The sequence below is a fragment of the Eschrichtius robustus genome, chromosome 6 (genome assembly GCF_028021215.1).
Source record: "Eschrichtius robustus isolate mEscRob2 chromosome 6, mEscRob2.pri, whole genome shotgun sequence".
NCBI lineage: Eukaryota > Metazoa > Chordata > Mammalia > Artiodactyla > Eschrichtiidae > Eschrichtius > Eschrichtius robustus.
This window is the reverse complement of record NC_090829.1, coordinates 11640057-11654995: the sequence shown is the minus strand read 5'-3', so window position 1 is coordinate 11654995 and position 14939 is coordinate 11640057. Positions and strand designations below refer to the sequence as shown.

The 14939-nt window shown below is 45.8% G+C and overlaps 1 protein-coding gene across 1 annotated transcript; it reads left to right on the top strand.

Annotated features, from left to right (window-relative positions):
• The first annotated feature begins 25 nt into the window (after positions 1 to 25).
• EAF1 (ELL associated factor 1) lies at positions 26 to 13959 on the top strand. Its single transcript, XM_068545890.1, has 6 exons — positions 26 to 209; positions 2066 to 2160; positions 3959 to 4095; positions 5764 to 5954; positions 7615 to 7848; positions 10682 to 13959. The coding sequence occupies exons 1-6, from the start codon at positions 107 to 109 to the stop codon at positions 10726 to 10728; spliced, it is 807 nt and encodes a 268-aa protein (XP_068401991.1). The 5' UTR covers positions 26 to 106; the 3' UTR covers positions 10729 to 13959.
• The last annotated feature ends 980 nt before the right edge of the window (positions 13960 to 14939 follow it).

Genomic DNA, 14939 nt, shown 5'->3' with positions numbered 1-14939 from the left:
TGGAACGCTGTCCCGGGAGCGCGGCTCCCCCGGACGCCGGTACCAGCAGCTCGGGCCGCGGGCGCGCCAGGAGGGCACCGGTGCGGGCGCGAGGCCCGGGGGTGCCATGAACGGGACGGCCAACCCGCTGCTGGACCGCGAGGAGCACTGCCTGCGGCTCGGGGAGAGCTTCGAGAAGCGGCCACGGGCCTCCTTCCACACCATCCGCTGTGAGTCCGCGCCCCCACGGCTGCCCCTGGCCGCCCTCAGCCCCTCCGGTGTCCAGGGAGCCCTGCCAGCGTCAGCTCCCTTCCTCTCAGCCCGGATCCGCCGGAACCTCGGTTTTTTCCCAGCTCACTCCCAAACCAGAACTTTACTCCCTTCCCACTATTCCTCTGCCTCGTAATACCAAACTCTTCTTTCGAAGACCATTGGCCCCTTTTCCTGCCGCGTCCAGCCCTCCCGCGCGCTGAGGCTCCCCCTCTTATTTCTGAAAGGCTGCGACACCACATCAGGCTCCAGCTCTTCTCTGTAGCCCCCTTCCCGCCATGACCCCGCTGGGGGTCTCCACGCTTCAAGGAAACTCTTGTCGTTTCCTCGGGATCCGCGTCCACTCCCTCCTATTCCATTCTCTTCTTCCTTGTTTTCCTCACTTTTCTTTCCTCGTCCGTTTTGGTTCTGGCCTCCCTGACGCAGTGTTTCATCCCCTCTGCAGCCCCAGAATCCGCATCTTCTCTGCGCCTCATCAGGGCTCCCTCCTCCATGTCTCTATGCTAGCTTTTCGTGTGATTTTGATGTCTTTTGAGGTCACCTGGACTACCCCAACTTTTCCTCGGGACCAAGTCCCTTGTGGGTGAAGAATAAAATTAGGATTTGAGAACCAGGAATAAGTTAGCGCTTGATCTGTGTTTGGAAGCAGGAGCGAACAGGCCTAAGGAATGTGGAGATAGTCATTATGCTGGACCTTCTTTTTCTCCATGATTACAGACTCTATTGAGAGAGGGCCTTTCCACTCTGTGTCCTGGGTGAAGAATTGCCTGACTGAGCATCCCGCTGTGATTCACAGGCTCCTGGTTTCCCTTCCTGGTAGCCCCAATGCTGGTTAAGACATGTTTTTGTCAGAGGAGCTCCTCCTACACGTGACTCAACACCTTGGAAGAGGGTGTGTTAGATAATGCAGTTCTATCTTCCTGTGGTCACTTGCCAGGCCATTACTCTGCTTCCTACTGACAGCAGGTCAGCCCTTTCAGAGGGAGGGTATTGGGAATATGATAAGAGCGTCATTTCCTGAGCAGTTTACTGAATTGATGTTTTAGCAGAGTGAAGGGCAAGGTGGAATGTAAATAAGACACTTCACAGAAGCACCTGGCCTGCCGTTTGAGGCAGGTTTGTGTTAAAAGGGAGTAAGGTGGCTGTTCATGCTGTGCTTTAACTGCAATTCAGAAACATGGGCAGGATTAACCTTTGGAGATACAGTTCAACCTTCTGCTCCAAACATCTACAGGAGTAATGCTTGTTAAAGCTATGGAGCTGAAGTGTGGCAGATCCTATCTATGCCAGTTCCTATCAAAATGAAATCAGCTTATATGGTGCTATGGCCTTTCATATTTCATATTGGGTTTTACAATAACAGGATTTTAAAAACATGCTCTGTTCCTTTTGATCCTTACAATAACCCTAGTAAAACACCTCATTGTGGATAATAAGACATTAATTTTTCATCTGTCACTTGGCGGAAGGGGATATCTTTGCTTAATAAAATGTTGTGTAAATTCTAGCCTTTTTTCTTCAAAATAATCCACTGGGAATGAGAAGAAAAGTATGTGGAGGTATAGATGAAACAAGATTGTCCCAGAGCTGGTAATTATTGAAGCTGGGTGATAGTACACACGGCTCATGGTATTATTCTGTCTGCTGTTGTGTATGAGAAGCTGTCCACAATGAAATAGCTTTTTGAAAAATTCTAAATGGTGTGTATTTTCCGTTTATTTGAGTTATAAAAAATTTCAATTCTTACATGGGAATGCCCTGCAAACCCTTAGCATAAGTAACCTGGTGGATAAATGCTTTTTACCTTTCCCTGTAGATGACTTTAAGCCGGCATCTATAGACACTTCCTGTGAAGGAGAGCTTCAGGTCGGCAAAGGAGATGAAGTCACAATTACGCTGCCGCATATCCCTGTAGGTTTTATCCCATTGTTGTTTTTTTTTAATGTGGAATCACAGTGAATCCTCATATTCTATGTTATTGCAATTTGATTTCCCTCCTGTTTAAATATTTCTAGATTTCTAAAGTGCCAGTATAAGGGAAAAAGGAATTTGGGGGGTGGGGTGGGGTAGAATTCATGCTTCCCAGGCACTTGGGTAAAAATAATTCTTTGTCATTTTCCCCAAGCTCCCTTTCCCCCCACTTGTCCCAGAGTAGACAAGGTTTCTGTGTGGACACCTGGCCCCTCCCTTAGACACAGCAGCTACAGAGGGAAAGGCCCAGGTGCCCTGCGGATGTAAAGCAGCAGCTTAGGAGTGCAGAGGGCAGGAGCAGGGTTGACACGGGTCATGAGTCTGGCAAGGGGTGATGTGCAGGCTGGTGGTTTCAGGCAGAAACCAGAGGTGCAGAGCCTTCAGCCCATTTAGGGCTGAGGAACCGGTTAAAAGCTGAATGGAGAAGCCTTGCCCGAGGCGGCGCTCTGATCACAAAGCCCAAAGGATCAGGCAAAATACTCTTAATGACCATGGGTCAGTGCATGTCCCAGCCCTGTCCTGGAACATCAGTTCTCGGTAACCAGTGATAGAATGAAAAGGCTCTGGACAGGGAGACCTGGGAAGCTTTGTGCTGGGGAAAACTTATTGTCTGCTAGTTCAAACTGCTATCTCATTACTTGTTGCCTTTGGCAAGTTACATCATCTCCCTTTGGACCTTAGTTTCCCAAATGTAAAATGAAGAGGTTGGATCAGTGGTCCCTAAGGTCTCTTCTAACTCTTAATTTTTACTGTATGAATAAGGAGTCAAGCAGCCAAGCAGTTTCTGATTCCATACAGAGGATTAAATGCTATATTTGACAAACATTGATGACCACCTACTGGGTGCTGGCTCACTACTAGGTACTGAGAATACAGTCTTGAAAAAAACAAGCACGTTTCTTGCCCTTAGGGAGTTTAAATAAATATAAGAAAGCGTAGCACTTATTTTGGAAAATCTGGGAAGGCTTCCCTGAGGAAGTGACCTTTGAGCAGATTTGAAGGTTGAATAATTAAAAGGGAAGGAGAGGGTGAGATGTTGCAGGCAGAAGCCCTGTTAAATCCCTGCAAGAAAGAGCTTGGGTCTGAGAGAAGGCCAGCTCCTTCTGCTCTGGAGCCTGCAGAGCCTGCGGTGAGTGGAGCCGGGCACGGTGGAAGGGCCAGGTGGCTCGTTTAAAGATTTTTCTTCTTTGGCCTTAGAGTGATGGGTGATTCAGGGGCTTAAGCGGGTGAGTGGCATGATATACTTACTGTGAACCAGCCAGAATAACGAGCTGCCATTGGAGAATGCTCTGTGGTTACTTGGCGTGGGGGGAAGCCTGGACTCTCCTATTACAAGGAAGTGCGGAGGTCACTCACTAGCTTTACTGCTCATAGTGAGAGCTCTTCTCAGTGTCAGACACGTAATGCGTAATTTATGTTTCTCAGTTCACATTTTACCATTATTTGTAACATTTCCCAAATCCCTGGAAAAATGTACAGTAATTTAAAAATTTTATATTTATTTCTTGATTACTTAGAGCCAGTTGCACAGTCACAGATTCTTGCTGTATTGTTATTTCCTCCTTATTTTTGCTTGGGAAGCCAGCAGGAGTTAAAATACAAATCGGTTCATTCTGTTCCTTTTTGAGTAGCTCTGATAAAAGATGTGATGAGGTAAAGCCACCTGTAAATTCAGTTTTGATATTCATAACTGGTGTGTTTGGTTTGATTGTCTGAATTGTACTTTTGTGGCGTGTAGGGATCCACACCACCGATGACTGTGTTCAAGGGGAACAAGCGACCTTACCAGAAGGACTGTGTGCTTATTATCAACCACGACACTGGAGAATATGTGCTGGAAAAGCTCAGCAGCAGCATCCAGGTCAAGAAAACAAGGTATGTGAAGAAGCAGGTACAGATCAGTGTGCCGTTTCTATAGATTTACATTATCTATTCAGTTATTTTATAAGGATGTGAGAACCTGGGTGCTTCGTGTCCTGTTGGCAGTCTCAGCAGCTCCACCTCTCTCTTCTCAGACAAGTCAATAAAATATCTTTTCCTCAAAGGCAATAAAGAGGGATAACGCTTTTAAGACCTGAAACGTAGAAAACATTGGGGAAAGGAGTGTACTGTATGATTAAATCAATTTTATTAATTTCGTGATTGTTGATGTAGTACCACCAAGGGGGTAAGGTTTAAATTTACAGACTTAAAATTATGAAAGAGTAATTGAATAATATATATTCTTTATTAGAGTGAAAACGTTAAATTTTTACAAGATACATTTGAGGTCATTATTACACCAAAGTCAAGCTTTGTCTATTTTTTTTGAATAATGAGCTCTCTTTAATTTTTAATTCAACAGACATTACACGTGTCATGTGAAGCCAATTAGATTTTACTTTAAAGTCAAATTTCATTCTATAAATAGAAGTAACCCAGTGGTTCTATCTTTATATTGTAATACAGTAATTATTGTAATAGAGTAATTAAATTTTAAAGAGAGTATTTGATGTTTTTCTGTTTATGCTTCCTCAAGCCATTTTTCTTTACTCATTCCACAAAAAGTAAAAGTACCTACCATTTATTGAGGGTACTTTATTTATTTATTATCACGTACCAGGCACTGTGCTAGATGTTTTACGTGTATTATCTAATCTTTACAAATAACTTTTGAAAAGGTGGTGGTGTTACCCTTTCACACACACACACACACGCACACACACAGACATACACACACACACACACACACACACACACACGACGAGACTGAGGATCAGTGAGATTGTGACTCACAGTGTGTTTGTGTTGATTACCTCCACCAACCAGGTGCTGCTCTTAGGCCTCTGAGAGCTGATGGTTGTGGGAGTTTGACTTACTACTCAGTGTCATCTGGGAACTAGCAGTATTTTATCACTTAGGTGTTTCTTATAAGTGCAGAATTTCAGGACATACTAAGTCAGAATCTGCACTTTAACGAGATCCCCAGGTGATCTGTGTGGACACCAAAGTTTGAAAAATGCTGAGCTAGTCCATTTACAAAAGAAATTGTTAACGGGTAGCATTTCCTTGGTCTGGGGTGGAGTGCTCTGCCTGCCTGCCTGCCAGCAAGAGCTGGCCTGTGATAAAATGAGCAAGCAGTAAATAGATAATGGAAAAAATTGCTAACAGGCCAGTATTTCAAGAGCTAGTTTAATAAATCACGTGTAATTGTAACTTTATACTGCGCACAAGGTGAATAGTTAACATTTTCCGTTATTAAAATGGGTTCTCGTAATCACACTATATCCCACCTCTGTGTCTTACCTGCTGCTTGATATAAAATGTGAGCTCCATGAGGGCAGCGAGTCTGTTTTATTCATCTCTGTGTCTCTGGTGCACGGTGCAGAACTGGAATGCAGTAGAATGAGTAGGTTGTGTGATAAAATTAACAAATATCGGTATTTTGAAGCTGTCTGTAAAGAGCCTGGGGTTCTGCAGAGACTTCCAGGTGCTTGGTAAGCGAGGCAAATCTGAGAACCACTGTTCTTGCCCCTCCAGTTTAAAGTCCATATCTCATTTCAGAGCTGAGGGGAGCAGTAGAATCCAGGCCCGAATGGAACAGCAGCCTGCGCGTCCCCCACAGCCATCACAGCCACCACCGCCTCCGCCACCTGTGCCATTCAGAGCTCCAACAAAGCCTCCGGTTGGACCCAAAACCTCTCCCTTGAAGGATAACCCCTCACCTGAACCTCAGCTGGATGATATCAAAAGAGGTAGAGAGCATCTTCTGGAGCCATGGTAGCAACTTGGAGGAGGGTATTGATGTTTTTGCGGGGATCACAAGGCCACGTACGCGGCGGCGTGGGCATTCTCCACCATCATAACCGTTTCTGCAGGGCCCGCCATTCCACAGGTGACGGCGGGGCGGGGCGGGGAGGCGAGGTTTCACTTGGCTCGTTTGACAAGAGAGAGTCCGGAAGAGTGACCTGAGTTGTGGCTGTCTTTGCAGCTTTCTGCTTAGAGGCCTGAGGTTTAAAGCAGCCTGCCTGCCATCTAAAGGTCCATACGGCACACCTTTTAAGGCTTTGAAAGAAGAGAATTACAAGGTACTGGGGGGTAAAAACCAAGTGTGCCAATGTTAGTATAGTGTTTGGGTTAAATTCCACGATCACTACTTTGTATTAACAAAGGTGCGTAAATATGATAGCTCCTGGGACACTGGGGACACTGGCCTAGAAGGACTTAGAGGTCTGGTCAGGCTCTCCAAGGTAAAACCAAGACAGAGGAACTCACCTTGGCTCTCTCCCCCACACAGTGGATGGTTTTAGTTGTCCAGACACTTAGGAAGTTATGAAAGTAAGTGTTATATTTCATATTTGTGAAGTTTTGTGAAACAAAATTAAATCCATAACAGTGGTAAACAGGAAAAGATAAAAAGTTGCCCTTGGGAAGTTTGCCTTTTCCACCTTGTGGAAATAACTGTCTTTTCACAAACGAGATCACTCTCTGCGTGGTACACAGTTCTTAAGCCTCTGGATTTTTTTTTTTTTTTTTTCTCATGGATATTGGAATGCTGTCTATGGAAGTTCTCACTTTAGTTGAACAGGAATTGGACCATGAGTGGTTGTTGCCAGTTATGCTTAAAGGAACCATAGTCATTTAAGGCCTCGTGGTAGGTTTGGACAGGAAAATCTGGCATCTTCCTTGATGTAGCCTATGGGGAATCGTTAACGTACTCACTCACATTAAAATGGTCAGGTAGAACATGTGTTTCCTTCCCTGCTTTACATTTATTAAAATTGCGGTACCTGAAGGCATGGCTGTAAGTCAAATGTGTAAAAGCACAGAGGAGGGATGTCATCCCACCATCTTTCTTCAGCCACCACGGCTCCTCCTGCAGGCCTTGTTTACCTGTGGAACGTGAAAGCTGGAAAGGCCCCCAGAGGCTGTCTGCTGTGGCCCTTCCTTTTTCCAGAGCATCTTGGAATATTCATTGCCTTCCACCTGGGTCTCCCTGATGGTTAGAGGTGGATCCAGAGCAAGCGCTCAGACCTTCCAGTTCCTGGTCAGGTATTTCTCAGCCCATGAGCAGAACATTGCTCTTCTCTTATTTGCTGTTTAATCCCATAATTCATAATTCTTTTTTTTTTTCAAGTAGATAAAGGCAAAATAGACAATTCATTTCTCAGAAGAATCATTATCCTGGAGCAGTCTGCTTTTTGGTTATTTTGGATGAATTAAATGTTTCCATTGTCTCTCTGGAGACATGTTCGATGTTTTTGTTTGTTGGTTTTGGTTTGGGTCATTTTGTTTGTTTTTAAGGACTCAAGAAGCAGGAGTTCCTTTTCAGTTATTCCTCGTTGCTCTTGGTTTTGCCAGCTTAGTGTTTACAGAGGCTTGACGCGCTGACCCCCGTCCCGTCATTTATTGCAGAGCTGAGGGCCGAGGTGGACATCATTGAACAGATGAGCAGCAGCAGTGGAAGCAGCTCCTCAGACTCCGAGAGCTCGTCAGGAAGCGATGACGACAGCTCCAGCAGTGGAGGCGAGGACAGCGGCCCCGTGTCCCCTCCGCAGCCATCACACCAGCAGCCCTACAACAGCAGGCCGGCCGTCGCCAACGGAACCGGCCGGCCGCAAGGCAGCAACCAGCTCATGAGCACCCTCAGTAAGTGTGCGCTCCCGCTTCTGGGCCGCGGCGGGGGCTTGGGGGTGGGCAGAGGGAATGTCAGGCCAGAGCTGGAGCTTCTGTTTATCTTACACCAGAGTCTATAAACCTGAAGGTACTTAAGGCATAAGAAAGGGTCCTGACAAAGACAATTTGAAGCAGAAAGGAGTAAGTTACCAAACAGTTAAAAAAAAAAAAAAAAGAAAAAGCACAAAACTAGAAATCTGTTCCATCTCTTTTCTTTTCCTTATTGGCACAAATTAGGTTTTGTGAATTCTGGAGAGTGCTGAAACGTGAGCCGCAGGGCTCTGTACTTTTGCATATACCAGGCTTTAGGGGTGCCGCCTGCCCCCACCCAGTCCCCCACCTCCAGGTTTTGTACAGTCCTGAGAGCCCAGTGCCGTGAGAGTGCGGTATCCCACAGCCCACAGAGTTGGGAACCTGTGCCCTTAGAAGGTGTTTGGCGACCAGCTAGCCTTCGCAGGAGGGAAGGAAGGGACATTATAGCGTCTGGTGGCTTTCAGTGCAGTTGGTGGTAAAGCAAAGCAGGGGAGAACAAAAACAAATGTCTTTGTCTTGGAGGTGGGGAGAGTGCAGGTTCTCCGCGCCCTCCTCTCTCCCGACTCCCTGGAGTTGGATGTTCTCTTCCGGTCTGACTTCCTGTGAGGAGGCTGGAAGGTCAGGGGGCAGTGGCAGGGAAGCTAGCCTAGGTAACCCTGCTTCTTTGGGCCGGGCAGAGGTCACCCTCAGCTCCACACTGTAGACGTCAGGTAAACCCCTGATGTGAGGGCCGGCCCCAGCCTTGTAGGACGGTGAAGAGCATCCCTGGCCTCTACCCACTTAGGTGGCGGAGCACCTCCTGCTTTCCCCCAGTGTGTCAACCCAGAATGTCTCCCGGCATTGCCAGAAGCCCCTGTGGCGTTGGAATCAGTGCCAGTGGAGAACCACTGTGCTGGGCCTCGCTCTACTATCTGAGTGAGGTCAGCGCTGTTGTGACATCAGTTAAGGCTGTTATCTGCTATCCTGTTAACACAGGCCCAGCTTCTGGATATCAGGGTATACTTGATGCTCTTCTCAGTTGGCTTGGGACAGTAAGTTTCACACTGCGAGTTTGGGATTCACAGTGGAGAACGACCAGACAGCTACTGTGGCTATAACTCAGCTCTTCATTTTGCCCGGTCAGTGCTAAACTATTCCTTAGAAGAAAAGAGCCAAAAATGGCTCAGTGCATCTTACCTACCTAACCGCGCCGTAAACTTCTGTTAGCTCTTCATGGCTCCATGTCCTCCTGGCCCGCGGCTCTTCCATGGCAAGATCTTAATCTTTGCATACCTCATATACAGTAAAGTACTGGAGTTATTTAAACCAGGATTGTCAACTGGAACCAATTTATAAACCCTAAAATCACAGTAAATAGCGCAAATTTGGTAAACCCTAATGTGAAAACATAAAGAGTAATGATAATATTGTTTTTCTGAATGGTAATGTGTATTATATCTTCTCCCCCGCAAAAAACAAATGGATCAGTTTGAACCTGGGTCAAATTGATTGTATAAGAAATTTCAGAACTGGATTTTCAGCTCCATTACACTGACCTGTTTATGTGCATGTCACCTTCTTTGTAAGTGATGGCGCTTAGCTCTGCTGATTGGAGGTTGTCAGCTGGTGTTGATCCCATCACCTTCCCCACGTCTAGAACAGCAGATGTCACCTTTTTTGGTCTCAGACCTCTTTATGTCGTAAAACTTATTGAGGACCCCAGAGAGCTTTTGTGTGTGTAGCTTATATCTATCAATATTTACCATATTAGAAATTAAAACTGAGAAATACTTAAAATAGTAATTCGTCTAAAAGAACAACAGTAAACCATCACCTCTTAACAAAAATAACATTTTTATGAAACATAAATTTTCAAAATCAAAAAATATTTAATATGAAGGGTAACATTGCTTTAAAATTTTGCAGATCTCTAACATCTGGCTTAGTACAAAGCTGGATTCTTACATCTGCTTCTGCATTCAATCTGTTGCCGTAAGTTGTTTAGGTTGAAGTAAATGAAGAAAATGTGGCATCACATAAATATGTAGTTAGAAAAGAGAGACCCTCAGGTCGAATCCTTCTGAAAGGGTCTCAGGGACCCCAGGGTTCTCAGAACAAACTTTGAGGAGAGGTGGCCTAGAGATTAGTAATCCAGAAATACAGAAGTTCACTTTTCTTCTTTTCCAAGTGGTATCAACTGGGGTCCTGTTATTCTTATCATATTAGATGGGAAAACTTACATTCTTCACTCCTAAAACCTAAATGTCACACACTGGACAAAACTTTGAGGCTTTACAGAGCTCGTTAGTTCAGATTTGTGGTGTAAGGTAACGTGAAGATTCTGGCCAGAGGGGTCAGGGGGGTACTGGATTAGTATATGACTGGTATGCACAGTATAAATAGTATTCAGCTTCCTTAACAGGAAGCCCAACTTGGTATTATTTTCACTTTTATAAGGCAACTTAATATGAACAATTCTACTAGACAGTGAGTCAGTTATTTATAAATATTTTTTGTTATTTATTGACACATGTGAAAGCTGTCTAGCCTATCCCTCCCCTGTTTTATCCCAGAGAGCAGTATTGCTGTGCTTTGCAGATACCAAAAATAGCAATTCTTTTAAAACGTTGACTGCACCAGTTCTGTCACTGAGCCAAATCAGTTTTCCTCCCTAATTAAATGGAACTGGCCTGGTTTTACTGTAGTGTGAGAGCCCAAGCAGTCAACCAAAGAACCGTGGGGAAGTCATTTTTAAATTGTGTACTTTGGGTTTGATTTTGTTTTCTCTTTATAGGAAATGACTTGCAGTTGAGTGAGTCTGGCAGTGACAGTGATGACTAGAGCCGGATCGTTCGAAATCAACATTTTGTGCACAGATCTGCCGCGAGACTGGGCTGCTTTAGCGTGGAGTCCGCGCCGAGAGGAAAATGTGGGGATCAGTGACTGTAGGAGGAGCTGGAGGCTCTGGAGCGCTCAGATGTGCATATCTTTAACATAGCGGTGATGGGTGATTTTCTCGTGTAATTTTTGAACAATGTCACGTTTCAAAGTTTTAAGTAGATCTATAGCAGAACTAACAGAATTATATCTCTTATTTGGTTAACACTGTTAACGAAAGACAGACAAACGTGCCCTGGTTTAGGTTACTCAAAGGCCGTTTCTTCACCTAGCCAGTGATCCAGTTGTAAACCTCAGCAGCCACCAGCTTGGCCAAATGGTCTGCACCAGTGAAGTGAAACACAGTCTTTGAGGGGTGGGCAGAGAGGGAAACCTCAAACTGCAGCATAGACGCATGTTTAAACCACTTTCAATTATTGACACAAAGTGGTGAGCAAGTTCTGTCTGACCCAGCTTGACAAGCCTGTGTAGAAACGGACTTCAGGATGGAGTCCGAGAGTGTCAGCTGGGGGGACCTCGGAGCTCTGCTGGCTCAGCCCCTCGTCTGCGCAGTGCTGGTTTAGGGCCAGCGTCTTGCCCCCAGTCCGGGCTTTTCCCACTGCTCCCGTCCCTGAATCTCACTTACTAGAACCAGAGATTCTTACACACGGGACTTAACAGTTGTGCATTGGAGCTTTTATTGGATTCCAAAAGAAAGAAGTGTTGGCTACTTCTAGCTCCAGTTTAGATCCAAACAGTCCCTAAGTACATGAGGCTTGGGGAGCAGATTAAACCAGCAGCCACTGTGCTGATGCATGTGACTCGATTAAATTGAGGCTTTTAGTTGCGTGTGGATCCATAATGAGTGTGTTTCTTTCAGTAGGTTTCAGTGGGGGACTAGGAGTGGAAGAGAGGTGAGGTGAAGAAGCCTCTTTGAGCAAATGAGCTGGCAGCCGGTTTCCAGACCAGAATCTGGATAGGAGTCGTGCAGTGTGAAACGAGCACATGTTTTGATAAGGTTTTTCTCTTCATGCTTTTGTACCACTGTTTGTGCCTGACTCCCAAACTGATTTGTATTTTTTATATGCAACTAGAAGAAAGTCACAAGGTTGCCTTCTGCAGTGGGCAGTTTCCAGATGAATCTGTTGTTGCAGGAAACTGGTGACTAGTAAATGTTCCGTATGCAGCAAGTGTGTGATAAGTTGTCCCATAATTAGTATGGAGTAGCCCATTTCTGTAATTTGAATGACTGTGTCCTGAGAAATTTCTGTATGCTTTGGTTCAGTGGTATCAAGAACATTAAGAGTGATTTTTCTTCCTCGAGGTGGCCTCTCCCTCCCCAGCTAGTGGAGGGAAGCAGTCTGGACCTAGAAAGAAATTAGATGATCCGTGGTGGGGGCTTAGAGTTGAGCCTTGCAGAGTCACCTGTTTGACCCACACAGTGACCCCAGTGAGCTGGAGAAGGGGGGCCGGCAGCACGCTCACGCCACTCTGCCAGGCGCCACTCAGGGGTCCACGCCAGTGCCCTGTGCTGGGTTCTCAGCCCGTTAATGAGACTTCAGTGGATTTCACGGCAGGTAGGAACTTACTTATAACGAATTGATCCTTGCATTTTAATTCCTTGGTAATGACAGCTCAGGGAAGCCGAAGGCCATGGTTGGGAGACTTGAATTGTTACTGGATGTGAGAATTGTTTCACTGCTCTTAACTTGCTCAAGATGGGGCAGGTTCCAGGAACTTGAACTATAAATAATCTATTTAAGCCTCTCTCTTTCTTTTTTTTTTTCCTCCCAGAGTCTTGATACATGTAGACAGAACTGCGGTTTGGGGCCTGTCGGGTCAAGATGTTTGTTTCTATAGGAAGTGCTTGCAGGTGGCAGTGGGCTTGGTGCATTAGGCTCTCTGAGCTCAGACCCTCTCCCCGTCATCCATCCTGCCCAGCCCTGCACGGTTGTTAACATCTGCTAGCACAGCTCCCGTTTTGTTCTCTGCACAAAAGCCTTTGGCGGTTCCCTCCCCAAGCCCTCCAGCTGTACCCAGCAGAGTAAGGAATCTTTTCTTTTTGGAAATGAAGAACTGGCCTCGTAAACTACTTCTCACGAGTGCCCTCCTGCCAGCCAAACTGGACTTGTTCTTCCTGCCTCCGTGCCTTGTCACTCTCCCCTCCCCCAGCCCCACTCAGGGGTCTCTGTGGGTGCCCCCTTCATGGACTCCTCCTCTGTTGGTTTCACCAGCTGGAGTACTGTGTGCACACACGGACCTTCCTCTTGCTCGAGCTCTGGTTGGTGTGAACTCCTTCAAAGCAGGCACCGTCGTGGTCATCTCTGTTCCCTAGAGGGTGCACAGGAACAGACCTGTAGATGCTCACAGCCTGGTGGGAAGGGGGCAGAGAACCAGCCAGTGGAGCACAGAGGGCAGACGTAGAGGAAACGTTCCAGGTGTCTGGAGACAGCTGGAAGCTATCCACTCTGATTTTCGTGGTTTTGAAGTCTCTAACTGAATTGTTAAAATTGCCTTTTCTTTGTTCTGTGTCACGTCTGCCGCGCTGCGGTTCATACGGCAAGGTGTGAAGACTTAAGTCCGAAGCACCTGAGGAGCCATGGCAAGCAAGCCACAGTAAAGGCGTGATTTGGGGAAACTTAACAAGCTAGAGGTTTCTCATGATGCCACTCATTTCTGTAGCAGAGTCATATTTTTCTATGTGTGGTATTAATGTGTATGTGCTTCAGGGGTGGGAAAACTTGAAAATTCCAAAATCCTTATTAGTTCCCTATTTGAGAGGCTGGTTAAGTAGGGTGTGTGTGCGATGGTGTGTGTGCGTGTGATGTATTTATTGCATTATTTTGAGAGAATAGCCGTCTGTTATGTGGCTGTACATTAGGTACAGCCAAATTGAATATTTCCATTTGGCGAGGAAGGTAGGATTCATGAAACTCAGGCCTTAACCAGTAGGTTGGATGACAAGACCAATTGAAGCGTTACGAAATGTCTTTTTGTTGCTCCTGTTATTTTTGTCTTGGGTTCATTGTCTCATTCTTTAATGATTATTAAAATCTTGTGCCTGAAAGTTTATTTTGCTCAATTATGAAGTAGACATGCACGTTTATATTTATGTAAAGTATTTGCTGTAAAGTGTTTTTGGTTTATTCTCTTAAAAGATCACTATATTTAAGTAAAAAATGAAAGTCAGCAATACACTTCATATCTCGGTGGGTTTTATTTTCTTACTAGAAATCAATCTAGGAATCAGTGAAAAATGAAGGGTTCTTTTAAGAATACTTTGTGCTTAAGCCTAATTATCTAAATTGATTCCCTTTTAATTTGGTGTTTATGATCGTTAGGATGTACACTTCAGTTTTAAAAGGTGTGAACTTCAAAACTAAAGGGTGGCTTTAGCAAGCCACATGGCATCTGAGGCCATTTTACTGGGTCTGGAAAGGCAGGCTTTTAGCTTTGGGTCTGGGAACCGTGCAGGGGTTAAACTGAGTCCCTAGACATGTATGCTAGTCATTTTAGCTCGCTAGAGTCCTTCCGCCTGGAATGCCACGCTGCACAGAAGGACACGTGTACACCTCTGACCCCCAGTCGACGCTCACAGTCTGGAATTGGTCCTGCCTCCTGCTTGCCCTCCGCACCTTGGATGCAGCGATGCCCACACCTATCTTGTGGTCCTGGCGCCCTGATAGCTGTAAATCCCTAGGTGGGAAGTGACCGTGTTCCTTTTAAACTCTCTGTGGCGTCTTTGACCTATTGGGTGCTCAGTAGATTTGGATTGAAGACAATTACGCGTTCAGAGAACTAGGCCAGGAATCCTCTGCTGCTTATCCTACACCCGGCTCCCATGTCTTCCTGTGGGAATGGGAGACTTGAGCCAGGACTCTCAGTGGGGAAGCGGTGGTGCATGTCCATCACCTAAGGGACTATTGATCCTCAGGTAACTATTGCCACCACAAGAGTGTGTAACAAACCATCCCAAAGCTCGAAGCTTAACATAATAAGCGTTTATTCCGCAATTTAGGCTGGACGTGGCTGGACAGTTCTGGTCTTGACTGGGCTCCTTCCTGTGCCTGGGATTTGACAGGTTTAGCTGGTTTAGGATGGCCTCAGCCCTCACAGCTAGGGCAGCTCAGGTCGACTCCACGTCTCTCATCCTCAGCAGCCTGGCCTGGGCATGT

Excerpts from the sequence above, each read along its gene's own strand:
- EAF1 (XM_068545890.1), top strand. The coding sequence starts at position 107 with ATGAACGGGACGGCCAACCCGCTGCTGGACCGCGAGGAGCACTGCCTG. Across the intron at positions 210-2,065 it reads CTCCTTCCACACCATCCGCT|ATGACTTTAAGCCGGCATCT; the intron begins GTGAGTCCGCGC and ends CTTTCCCTGTAG. Across the intron at positions 7,849-10,681 it reads CCAGCTCATGAGCACCCTCA|GAAATGACTTGCAGTTGAGT; the intron begins GTAAGTGTGCGC and ends TTCTCTTTATAG.